Here is a 13,573-nt window from a genome sequence, read left to right on the forward strand (position 1 = left end):
AGCTTGTTTCCGCCACAGAATTAAAAATAAAAAAGGTAATTGCGACTTTTTATCTCACAATTCAGACTTTTTTTTTCTCACAATTGCGAGTTTACATCTCGCAATTCTGACTTTATTACTCAGAATTGCGTGATATAAAATCGCAACTGCGTGTTGTAAAGTCAGAATTTCGAGATATAAACTCGCAATTATGTGTTATCTGTCGGCAAGAGAGAGAGATAACTGATTGGCTATTCAGCTTAGCGAACCAGTCAGTGCACGAGACTAAAAGCGAAAGCGAGAAACGAAGTCAAGAAGGTACATTAGGCTGTTATAATTTGACCATCTTACCTGAGCATTTGAATGCACGAATATTTTCATAATAACATGAGCCGACTGGAAAGAAAAAAGTGATCAGCGTGATTGCTATTCAAATTGGTAAGCAAGCGCTGATTTGTAAATTTGCAGTCCTAGTTTGGTTTCCCATTTTGAATGACGAATATAGAATATTAATACCTACAGATATTTACTTACACGCTGGCGCAGAACTCGCGATAGTCGACTTGAGTCCTTTTGGTGTGTTCAAGCTCATCTCTTTGGTCCAGACGCAAGGCGACAACAGTCAGCTTTCGTCGGCTTGGTGTGTCCCGGGCTTACAATGGAAAAAACGGAGATACAAAACTTTTCGTTAATGGCGGGAAAAGAGTTAACGATGTTGAGACGATGTTTTAAACAAGAGTCGATTCAGGAATTTTTCTGTCTCCTTCTCAGAATGTAGTTTTATACCTGGTATTTGGGTAGATATTTTTTTTTCCCATTTTACAGGAAAATGTAAAAGTTTTTTTTTCACCAGCAAGTGACAATGTATGCTGTATACATTGTCTGTGTGTGGCGTAGACCGTTCTCTAGTTTGTACACTTTGTTGGATGTATGTGTTTGTGAGACACACACACACTTGCTCAAATATCTTACAGTTTCCACATCTGGTTTGTTCTTTTTTTTTTTTTATCATTCGAGCAAGTATAGATGTAAAACTATGCAAATTGTTACCTCAATTCATAGAGAAATTTACCTCAATAAAAGGAGAATATTTTTGCATTTTTCTAAACAACTTGCCAAATGTTGTCTTTACTATTTTTAAGATTGTCTTGAAATTTTGGTGAAATTCTATCAATTATCAATGAAAAGTGCATGTCTCTTGATATTTACAATAAAAAACTTCAGGATTCATTCATAAAACCTAAAACTATTGAGAAAACTGCAGCATAACATTTACATAATTCTAATTTAAAACCTGATATCTTGAGCAGAGTTTCAAAGTTTGCAATAAAACACTTAATAAAACCCACTTGATCTTAATTTCAAGAATAATGCTAAAAAATAGTTTTGCAATGATGAAAGATTTAACCTGTAAAGAACTACAAACAATTTGAAGTATTGTACAGTTTATTTTGTCTTAAAACAAAAAAAAACAAAAGTTCAAAATGTAATAGGTAGGCTACCAAAAATAACTAAAAGCTGTGCGCATTACGACTGACTACCTGATGATTTTGTTTTTCTTGCAAAAGCCCTTCAGTGACGTGTAAAGCCAAGCAGCCATACTTTACATGATCTCTTTTACTGCACAGAGCACAAAAGAGTACAAAGGTTTTGTCTTGCTCACTTAATTCGGGCACTGGCTTGTACACATGCATAGTAGTTTGCCTAACTTAATGCTGAGTATATGCTGAATGGTCAAAATAGCATTTCAGGGTTTAAACTAGTTTCTTCTTTTAAGAATGCCTGTTGTTGTTGTTGTTTTTTGCATGGGACTGGAGTGTGTTTATGCATAATAAGTCTCAGTAGTCGTCTCCACGGCTCACGACTTCCTTGCATGTAGGTCTGAGCAGGATGGTGTGTTCAAACTGAGCCGTGTACGAGCCCTTGGCGTCACACAGAGGGGGGTAGGGGTCGATGATGCCCAGGTCACACAGGTTCTTCAGGGCCATCAGGTACTTGCTTTCACCCAAACGGTCGAGCCAGCGGCGACAGAACGCCAGGGTGCAGAAGTTCTCGTTCACCACGTTTAGCAAGTGCTTTGCCCTGGGCAGCCTGAAGTTCATTAATGAAAGGTTACAATATGTTTCTTTTAATTTATTAATCTGGTTTAAAGAATAAAGCAGTTTGAACATTCTTCAAACTGTCTACTTTTGTGTTCCACAGAAAAGTCATACAGGTTTGGAATGACAGAAGGTTATGGAAGCTTGTTTCCGCCACTGAATGAAAAATAAAAAAGGTAATTGCGACTTTTTATCTCACAATTCTGATTTTTTTCTCACAATTGCGAGTTTACATCTCGCAATTCTGACTTTATTTCTCAGAATTGCGAGATGTAAAGTCAGAATTGCGTGATATAAAGTCAGAATTGCGAGATATAACTGAAAAGTCGCAATTATTATATTTTTTTTTATTCAGTGGCGAAAACAAGCTTCCATAGAAGGGTGAGTGAACAATAACAGAATTTTAATTTCTGGATTAACTATTCCTTTATGAGCTTCAAACTTCAATAAAATGTGCTTGTCTGTTAATATTTTATAATTTAGATTTTCATAAACCTAAAACTATTGTTGTATAAATAGCTGCATCAGCCTAATGCATAAACGTAAACAAAATCATTTTTATGAAATTGACACATGCGATGCATATTCGTAAAACCTAAACATGCTGCACACAATGCAGACATTTTTCATAAAAACACTTGTGTAATAGAGTGCAGCAGTTAGAAATAGGAAGACTTTTTTTTGCCAGTGGTTCGCACAAGATTTTCTTAAATTTAAAATTGTGAGATATAAACTCGAAATTCTGAGAGAAAAAGTCAGTCTTTTTCCCCCCCTCATAATTGGACTTTACTCGCAATTGCGAGTTTATATCTAAAAATTCTGAGAAAAGTCGTCGGAATTGCCAGATATAAACTCACATTTGCCAGAAAAAAAACAGCAATTGCGAGAAAGTCAGAACTTCATGATGTAAGCTCGAAATTGTGAAAAAAGTCAGAATTGCGAGATATAAACTCGCAGTTGCGCGAAAACCCCCCCAAATTATTAGATAAAAAGTCGCAATTACTTTGTTTTATTCAGTGAAGGAAACAAGCTTCCATACATCCCTGCACCACTTTATTCTAATTTAAAACCATATATTTGAGCAGATTTTCCTCATTATGTCACAACTATTCCTTTAAGATCAGAAAGGTTTTCTGAAACAGATCTTTCAGAACTCTATGCACTAGTAGTGTATTTATGTATGGCTGATACCTGATTGGCACATGTCCAACATCAAAGTTCTTCATGTAATGGGAGCAGTCCATGTCATCGTGCACCACTCCTTTACCAGTGCTGCCGAACGTCTCAATAGCGAACACATCCCCCTCCTGGACGTCAATGGAAATTAACAGAGACCCAGTCAAAATACTTCATAGCTTTTTCTATAAAGAGGATGATGAATGTAACAAATTGCCTTTTCAGTTTTTCAACACAAGTTCCTGAGTTGCGATTATCAGAAAGGACAATTACACAGCTTGTGCAATTAGCTTTAGCATATATGCTAGCATACAATAGTAAACAATGGGGCTTTTATAACATTTTTATATGAATACTGTATAAGTGTAGATTGCACATGATTATATACTACTGTACACAAATCATACTGTATACAAAGTAAAATAAATAAATAAATAAAAGGAACATTAATCCGTAAGTAGTATACTACACTGTTGTCACTTGAACACAAATAAAAATGGTTGCCTTTTTCAGTTTTCATTCAGGTTTTAGAGTTCAAACAAATGGCAGTATGACAAGACAAATGTAAAAAAAAAAAAAAAAATCATCATTTTGAATTGAAAATACAGGCTATTATTTACTAGATTTATGTAATTCACAACTAAATGTGACGTGACAAGAAACATTAGGCATACATTTTTCAAGAACCATGTGAATGTTCAAAAGATGGTTATGGGTTATTATGGTTATGGGTTATTACAGCCCTCCATGCAGCATATACTGCAGAAATAGAAAGAGTAGTAATCTAGTATGCTATTCTAAACATAGCTAATGTGAAATGGACACCTTTAAGATTAGAGAATGCCGTGAAATTCCATGCATACTTGCGCACTGTATACATACTGCATTAATAGTAAAAGTAGTATGCTACTCCAGACAAAGTGATACGGATATCCTCAATGACAAACACACACCTCCATTCTGGTGGCTTCTCCTCCCTTCACTATAGGCACGGTTTTACCGGCGTGTATCCGATACTGACCAATAGAGTGTCCGTTCAGATTCCGGATAGGTTTGACTGAGGAAATACACACAAAATGATGTCCGCTTAGGAGATTAATATTATTATTAATAAGAATGTGCATGATTATTTCCTATTTCTGTCAATACCTTGGTACGTTTTCCCATCTATTTCAACCTCGTACGACTCCATCACTTCCTGTATTGATTCTCCAACATCGCAAAGACGTACATCTATACCTGCACACTGTGGAAAGAGATTGTTAATTCTGCACACACGCACAATAATTTATGGTGTCGGTCGGTCACACACACTCACATTGATGCCTGTGTCGGTAGCGTCTCTCACAGCCTCAAGTAAGCGGTCATACTTTGGATTGAAGGTGACAGTGAAGGCACAGTCAATGATCCTGCCTGAAACACACACACACACAGTACAGTCAATACTTTGTGCGATTCAAAACGCGTGAAGCAAAATTTCATTTTCCCACCACTTTATGAATCCTTTCTTATGATAAAAAAGAAAAAAAAGAAGAAGCTCACGACAGGGATATATCTAACTCAGTTCACAGTCCATCGCTCATCTGCAGTCCACTCTCCAGTGAAAATATTAAATCAAATGCATAATAATTTACCCCCACTTTCCTAATAGGCATTTATCAGATACTGAGAAACAGATTAAGCCAAATAAGTCTAAGGTTTGCTAGGTTTTTAACATAAAAACCTTTTATGTTAAAGGTTTTTAATTAACTGTTGTATAAATCAATTTTCGATTTGATTTGATAGATATCAAACAATTATCATCATCATGAGTCACAATAATACTAATTTAATTCTTATTGTATCAAATATTTATATGGCTATATGGCTTTTAATTATTATGACTTATAATAATTATTATTTTTAAAAGCCAATCATCATAATTTAATTATTATTTTATATTAAGTACTTTACATGGCTTTTAATAATATTCTATATAATATCTTACTATTCTTATTAGGAGTAGTAAAAACCAACCATCATAATAATTTAATTCTTATTTTATATTATGTACTTTGCATGGCTTTTAATACATTTGATTTTAATTGAAATTTAATCATCCATGATCGTACCGTTGATGTGTGTGCCGAAGTCGATCTTGCACACGTCGTCGTACTGGAGGACTGTGGGGTCTCCAGCGTTCGGTGTGTAGTGAGCAGCACAGTTATTCAGCGAGCAGCCCGTGGGAAACGCCAGCCCTGCGTTCAAACCGTTCTCTTTGATCAACTTCCTACTGCAGTCCTCCAACCGCTCGCTGAACCAGAGGAAACACAGAGAAAAAGATGGGTTATGAGCGGCGTCGCTAATATCAAAACATCTACCAACTAAACTGGACACTTAGGCTTTGAGGTCCATTTCTGTTATGAAGAACATCACTTCAACTGATATTTAAAAAAAAAAAAAAAAAAATCACACTGCAGGTTTACAGATATTAATGTCCTCACCAGATGTCAATCATAGTCATTCCAGGTTTAATCCAGCTTTTCACATATTGCCGCACCTGCCGATGGGCTTCAGCCGCCTGCCGGAAATCATTCCACATCTCCTCGTTGGCTCTATCCATCATTTTCTTCTCCTCATTGCTCGTTCTCCAAGCGGCGCTAGAGCTGAGAGGTCCAAAAAAAAATACTTGAGATGACGTAGCAAGAACATTTATTAACCCTGAGAATATCCACCATCATATAAGCACTATTAAAGATGGACATATAAATGTTTCTCCAGGCCATTACGGACTTTCTGTAAGGATCGGGAAACGTCTTGCAAATGGAGTGAAACGCCGGATTTTAGCTGATGTGCAATTCAATATTCTACCAGTCTATTAAATAAAAATACTTAAATAAATAAAAAGTATAAAGTACATCAAAATGATTAGAAATACATTTAAAAAAAATGTGAACAATTTTTATAAATGAAAAACCTCTCTGTTATTCCCTGTAATGATACATTAGTTTAACATTTGTCTAATCAGGTAAAATCAGTCAATTGCAACTTAAAGCTGACTGGTTGTACCTTCTCTGACTATTATGGTTAAAGTGTGGCAAAGTCAAGTCAAGACGATCAATTTACAGGCCATAAACGCCTTTGAAGATGCCGCAGGAATTCAGTAAGATGATGTGAGGAAGTTAAGTTTATGAGTTGGCCCCACACGCACACGGTGTGTGGAGCGTTCACAACTATTTTTGGAGAGAGTACTTTAGGCGCGGGGGAACATAAAGTGACCTCTATGTCAGTAGTCTCAGCGATATAATATTACACAGAGCACAGGGTAATACGAGGTAGAGCGGCCCGTAGAAAGTACAAGGTGACCTGAGGGTGTTTAAGAGTGTATTCACATTGAGAAAAGACAAAACATCCTTACCCATCCTGTGATAGAGGGTATTCACACTCCTGACCCACAGGGAACACTCCGCTGGTGTACAGATCACAAATGGGGATGGATGGAGGGTCCGTTTGGGTTTTGGCTACAGGAGAGAAGGTATATCAATGTGAGAACAACATCTTCAGGAAGTTCTAAACCTCTTTTGTGGAACTCAAAAGAAGATGTTTCACAGAATGTTCACGCGGCTCTTTTCCACACAATGAAAGTGAAGCTATCTATTTGGATGCCATTTGGGCACCATTTCAAACGATAACAGTACTGATGATAACAGTATAATTTTCAAAAACTTACACTTGCCGCCAAAACGCCGTTGTCGTGTAAATGAACGGCCAAAGCGCATAAAAACGTTTACATTATTAGTTGAAAACTGTGTCGTGTAAACGGCCCCTTAGGAAAAAGTTTTCGTAAGACAAAAACACCAGCTCAGTGTGGACGGAAGGCCAAAACGGAGAGAAAAAGATGCGTTTTCAAACGAAAATGTATTAGTGCGAACAAGGCCTCACATTCTGCTATGTATTTGTGCCTTACAATATTTGCAGGCTGTACTTGCACCAGTCTAACATGACAATGCAGATGTCTATTTTTTAGTGAAAAACAAGTCCACAAGTCATATGGACTACTAGGGGTGCAACTATTCACTCGCAACCGGTTGAAAATCGATAAAAATGTGTGACGATTCAAGTCGGGTGAAATGTTAAACGAATCGCGATACACATTTTAAACAGCAGGGCGCGTTTACTGTATAGCCTACTGTGAAGTTGTGTGAACCTCGCTTTACAGGCACAATAGCAGCGAGCACACACTGGCGTGAAGCTATCGAGTGTTTTCACTTCATTCATGGAACTTGATCTTGTGTGAGACAAGCTCAACTTCCATAGGAATGAACTGAAAACGCTCGGTTTGCTCCGCTCGCGCCGCACCAGTGTGTGCACGCGCCGTCAAACAGTAACGTTACATGGCGACGGCAAGCGTAGATGTTGACGTTGACTCATTCAAATCGGAGGTGTGGTGGCGGCATTTTGACTTTCCGTAGACTAATAATAATCACCACCGTGAGAAGCACCAGTCACCTCCGTTTTCATGTAAAAGTCATTAATACGACAATTGCGAGAGCCACGGAGATCACAAGGTGCATCAGTGTTTCCGTGGCGACAGGTGTTGTATTTATTTTACTATCCCTTTCTTTAAATGTTTTTTTTTTTACTCTTACTAGTGTAATGATACAAATTATAACAAAATTAGAATCTTGCCTTTATTACAATGTAAAAACCCCTGTCAATCTGGTACTAATTTTACAGTCTTTTACATAGTGTGCGAATTACCAGTGTACCCCTTAATTTTTTTAATGTGGTTTTATTATTTGACAAATATATTTTAAATTAAAAAGAAATGTGCAGCATTTTGTCTGAGAAATAATAAAAGGGACACTTTTGTACACTTTTAAATCTCATTTGTTAAAAAAAAATCGTGAGAAAATCGTATCGTGAATCCAGTATCGTGAATCGTATCATGAGTGAGATGAGTGAATCGTTACATCCCTATGGACTCCTATAATAACTTTTTTTTTTGTTATCTTTTTTAGACCCTGCAAAGAGCACTATAATCATTTTGCTTATGCTTTTACTTCTTTCGACCACCAAGTAAGATGGATTGTAAATAAATAAAGTCTCTCTCATTTTTGAGAGAAAATAACATCATAAGACACACATCATTACAGTGAAAGTTTGTGGAAAAGTTAGCTGATAACATCTGTTTGTTTTAAGCTGACTTGAGCGTTTTATGTGTAACGTCTCAGATAAATATGTGCTAAATAATGGCAAAGCATTTGGTGACACGTGGGACCCGCTCAAAATCCTCCGCTGAAATAAAGGCTGCACTGCAGGATTTTCCCAGAGGCACTGATCTGGCGTTACGCCAGTCCGCTGCATTGGCAGCCAAACACGCTCCCTGCCCCCATCAACACCAGCACACGTACGCTGATTCGTAACGCGGTCCCGTATCGGCACACACTCAAAGGTGCTGCAATGACACGGTCACAGATTCTCACAGATAACTGATTACTGCTCATTTCTCTTCAGTGGGCATCATCTAACATCTTATCCAAAAAAAAGAAAGAAAAACACTTACGTCCTTTCTTCTTTTTGGTCTTCTTTTTCTTCTTTTTCCCAGAGACGTTATCAGCTTCCTCGCCGTCTGTGATGGTTACAGGGTTGACACAATCAAAAGTGACGTGCAATTAACATGATGTTATTCACTATGTACTACTGGCATACTGTATACTGCTCAGTATATATTATACAATAATAACATAGAAATTATATATATATATAAATAAAGTGATATCCAGAGGGGATATTTATTTTTAAAAACCCTAGTACTAGTTGGATTAAACAATCAAAATATGAAATACTTTCTGACAAAATAATTTGGAAAGAAAGGGTAATTACAGCTACAGGTTTTATTTTACTATGCAAAAAAAAAAAAACAAATGCATAGAAATACAAAAAAGTTCACAGGAAAAAGCATTGACTATAACTAATATTTCATAAATTCTCTCTTGTTTTTGCATGTGCTCATAATTTCTTTGGATGACAGCCTGGCCATAAAAATGATGTCTGCACAATTTGGCACGTTTTATTGCGTTATCACAAAACAATTGACTCCAAACAAAACTACACAATATGATTACAAAATCTTTAACAAAATTTTAATATTTAAAGAAAGGTGTGTGTGTATATATATATATATATATATATATATACACACACACACATACAAAAAACATTTGTGACTAAAATACAGTGTATTAAATATCACTGTATAAAAGTCTGTATACAAAATGAACTAAACGATAAACGGTAGTATGTTGTTGTGAGTCTTGTGACCTGACATGACCTTGAGTTATTATTTTTTAAATAAAAAAAACATTTAACTATTTTTTATCCAATTTTGTGTAATAACATCTCAACTCTAGCCTGATTGAAAAAAAGAGTCAAGACAATGTCAAAAATCTTGGTTGATATTACTTCCAGTTCTTCCTATCTTGGCCAGGACTCCCTGGGAGAAGAGTTACTGTAACTCAATGGGACTATTCCTGGTTAAATAAAGGTTAAAAAAATAAAAAAAATAATTCACACTAAAAATGGAAGGGGCACATTGCATAGTGGGATACAAAACCTCCTGTTTGTCTCCTACACGACTTGACAAATGTAACTGGTTATCCAGATATTGTATGCATATTTGGGTAGTTAATCAGTATGCAATTGCATACATAATCAGTGTGAATAAGATCGCTGAAGCATTATAGGAAAACAGTGGTGTTAGATCATTTATGTGGCAAAAAATAAGGATAAGAACTAGAAGCGTTCATTTAAAAGTGGAATACCTTCTTCTCCATCCTCTTCTTTATCTTTCTCATCCAGGTTCTGCTGTTCTGTTTGTTTCCTCAGCTCCACCTCGCCATCCTCACCCTGCTCTCCGTGTCCTGCTGCAAAGTCACACACACAGGTGAACAAGCACATAAGCAAAGGAAGTGCTAAGTGTGCCAGATGCATCAGAAGCGGCGACCTGTGTGTGTGTGTGTGTGTGTGTGTGTGTGTGTGTGTGTGTGTGTGTGTGTGTGTGTGTGTGTGTGTGTGTGGTGGAGAAGTGAGTAACTGCTGTCAGTTTGGAAACTGTCCACAACTTCATCTCTTATACTGGATCTACTGTCTATGAAAGCAAACTTGGCTCAGAACAAACCTGAGAAACAATCTGCAGCATCATATAACCTTGGTAGGGCAACACAGTAGACATGGTGTTGCAAGTACACGGAAAAGTACATATTATAAAATATAAGTGTATGCACAGCAGAATTTTACAGGATCTATAACTATTTATATATATATATATATTTCACAACTCCTATTACTTCTCAAAGGTAAGCCAAAAACTTGAAAAGCAAGGTGAAGTGACAATCATAATTTTGCCAGGCTGCTTGTAAAACTCAACCACATAATTTCAAGTATTTATATAGGGTTAGCAATGAGAAATATTACTGGACATCTTAGGTTAAAAAAAACCCATGAGCATCCTACCTAGACATCAATTTTGGGGTGAATTAGGGTACAACTAACGAGACTTTTTGAATTGTGTTTTAGGGCATCTCAAAACTTTGACTGCCATCATAGACAGCATTTTTTACCATAATATTAATTAATTATAATATAATATTAATTAATTATAATAATATAATATTTTGAGATGCAGCCTATATGTATTCTATATTCTTCTATATCTATAAGAAAAAAACTATACAATAAAAATGCATAAAAGTTCATCTCAAAACAACCTGTATGTAACCTATATTCTTCAATATATATATATCAATATCTAAGAAAAAATACAAATATATAATATGTTAATATATGTTTAATAATAAATACATATAATTTTAAAAAGTATAACATAAATAAAAAAACGAATGTATATATATACACAATATTTTATAAATTTTTACATGAATGTAAAATGTTTTTTTTTAACTTTCTTTTGAGATCTCAGAACAGCTTATATGCTATGTAATCTATATTCTTTTGTAAAACATAAAAAAACACATCAAATTAATAATTATAATTATATAATAATTAAGTAAAAATTATAACATGTAACGTTATATATATATTATATTTTACATAGGCCTACATTTAAAAATACATTAAACGTGTTTTTAAGCTTTTCTTTTAAAAAAAAAAACTTTTTACAGATCTTATTATAATGCCTGACTCAAAACGCTAATGTACACATAGGACAGATGATCCTGAGTGAGTATGTTTAGAGTTTATCAGAGTTCACAGATGATTATTTAAAGCAGGGTCTCTGCACTTATTACTATAAATGAGACACTCACCCGAAACTGCCGACTTGCCTTTCTTCTTTTTCTTCTTCTTCTTCTTGGCGGGATCAGCTTCGTCTCGTTCCGCCGCGTGCCCGTTGAGGATCAGCGTGTCCATGCTTGGCGGTACCGGTACCGGGTTCGGGCTCACCGACACCGGCTGCAGCTGCTCGCTTCCGTTCGCCTCCATGATTCATGCGGACGCGAGTGGAGAGAGGGACCGGACCGGTGCATTGTGGGAGGAGCGGAGAAAAGCTGCCGAATCAGCTGAGTGAGTACATGACGCGGAATGCCAAATTACAAGCATCCTCCTACTATGGCGAAGAATAAGCTCATTAATGTTAATTAGGTCACGCTGTCGAGAGCCTCCAGAAAAGTTACCTCATTCATATTAATGAACATTTCCGTTCGTTAATTGGCCAGCTGACTAGTGCGTTCTGCCTCTTAGCCAATCAGATAGACCCAACAGGCAAACGTCACTGTAAATGATAAATATTCATGATCAAGCCATCGACATTGTGGAGTTTGTAGCGAGCAGAATATTAATGAAGGAAACCCATTCAGAGAATGTTTGACAAAGTGCAGGTTTATTTTTAAACGTTTAAGTATTTATTCATATTGTAAAGTAGCTATAATGTGCACGTTAGAGTTTTTGAGCAATCATGAGTATAGATTCGTACCTTAAATCATTTTAATTAGTGATGATAGAATTTATTCATGTGCCGTTTAGTACACCATGTTCTTTACTGCACCTTTTGTGTAAATCTCACGAAGGTGATGTCTATTTCACACTGAAACAATAATATTAATAATACTTTTTTAAATCTTATGATCATTCTAACTGCATTGTAACATTATTGCCACAACAATTATGCATATTTCCTCCAAATCTCATTATCTTTTATATTGTCCAGTAGATGGCAGAATCTAGTCGGATGCATGTGTTTCTTACCTAGATGTACAGCAATACTTTAAAGGGATAGTTCACCCAAAAATGTTGTTCCAAACCTGTATGAATTTCTTTTAAAAGAAGATATTTTAAATAATGTTTGTAACCAGACAGCTGACGGCGCCCATTGACTTCCATAGTAGGAAAAAAAATACTATGGAAGTCAATTTTGCTTTAAAATGTCTTCTTTTGAAATAAATTCATACAGGTTTGGAACATTTTTGGGTGAAGTATCCCTTTAAATGTGTACAGAAGTCTATTCTTAGTGTGAAACTGCATTAAGTCACCAAATACAAACACATACTGTATATGTACATGTACTTTATTTCACAAATGAAATGCAAGATTGCCACTTTTGGAGTGAGGAAAAAAAAAAAGGCAAAACTGGTGTTGAGTGATGACAAACACATAGACAGTCTCAGCCATGGCCAAGACGATTGTTTGAGTGTCTTGATGTCATGCATATATGCATGGGGGAAAATTAATTACGGATGTTAGACAAAAAAAAACATTCAATTCACACACAAACGTTGTTATATCTGGGGTTTTGCTCTCTGGTCTTATCAACATAGCCATTGACATTCTAAGTCTTATTAAAACATTTAACTGTAGTTGTAAAGTGCAACGGTCCATACAAGGGAAACGTGTTTAAGGCAAGTTAAAGAGTTAAAAGAGGGTTTTGTGTTAAAGGACGAAGCGGTCTTGATCATTATTTGAGAAAATCTATAAATCAGTATTTGTTACTTTAATAAGGACCTAACAATAAGTGGTTTTATGTGAAGTGTTCAACAAGATGCTGGACTGAAAAACTCAAGAAAAAAAGAAAGAATCTTCTGTAAACAAAAAGGAAATCCAATCACTATCAATTTCAGGCAGTTCAACAGCTTGAAATTGGTAACAAGTGTATTAATTTTAAAACCTTTAAAATGACTGACAGTTTCTGCTCACACAGCTGGTGTTTCACCACTGTGACCATCACAAGGTCAATGCTTCAAAGTGTGACAGCATACCAGCTGCAATCCAGTAGGATGTCAGTATTACCTTTGCTTTTTGTAATTAATGGTGTGAATCTCATGCAC

General features: G+C 35.9%; 1 protein-coding gene and 1 long non-coding RNA gene across 2 annotated transcripts; both read right to left on the reverse strand.

Annotated features, from left to right (window-relative positions):
* Window positions 1-1,488: 1,488 nt before the first annotated feature.
* metap2a (methionyl aminopeptidase 2a) lies at window positions 1,489-11,794 on the reverse strand. The gene is made up of 11 exons (XM_056260433.1): window positions 11,561-11,794; window positions 10,058-10,159; window positions 8,800-8,865; window positions 6,652-6,754; window positions 5,738-5,899; window positions 5,366-5,547; window positions 4,573-4,667; window positions 4,404-4,500; window positions 4,208-4,311; window positions 3,270-3,385; window positions 1,489-2,070 (listed from the first exon to the last, which is right to left on the reverse strand). The coding sequence occupies exons 1-11, from the start codon at window positions 11,733-11,735 to the stop codon at window positions 1,818-1,820; spliced, it is 1,455 nt and encodes a 484-aa protein (XP_056116408.1). The 5' UTR covers window positions 11,736-11,794; the 3' UTR covers window positions 1,489-1,817.
* Window positions 11,795-12,802: 1,008 nt separating this feature from the next.
* LOC130092357 (uncharacterized) lies at window positions 12,803-13,155 on the reverse strand. The gene is made up of 2 exons (XR_008807908.1): window positions 13,075-13,155; window positions 12,803-13,044 (listed from the first exon to the last, which is right to left on the reverse strand). It is a non-coding gene; the product is annotated as an uncharacterized LOC130092357 (long non-coding RNA).
* Between the last annotated feature and the right edge of the window lie 418 nt (window positions 13,156-13,573).

This window comes from Rhinichthys klamathensis, unplaced genomic scaffold, assembly GCF_029890125.1.
Source record: "Rhinichthys klamathensis goyatoka isolate OS25496 unplaced genomic scaffold, OSU_Roscu_1.1 h1tg000176l_1, whole genome shotgun sequence".
Lineage (NCBI taxonomy): Eukaryota > Metazoa > Chordata > Actinopteri > Cypriniformes > Leuciscidae > Rhinichthys > Rhinichthys klamathensis.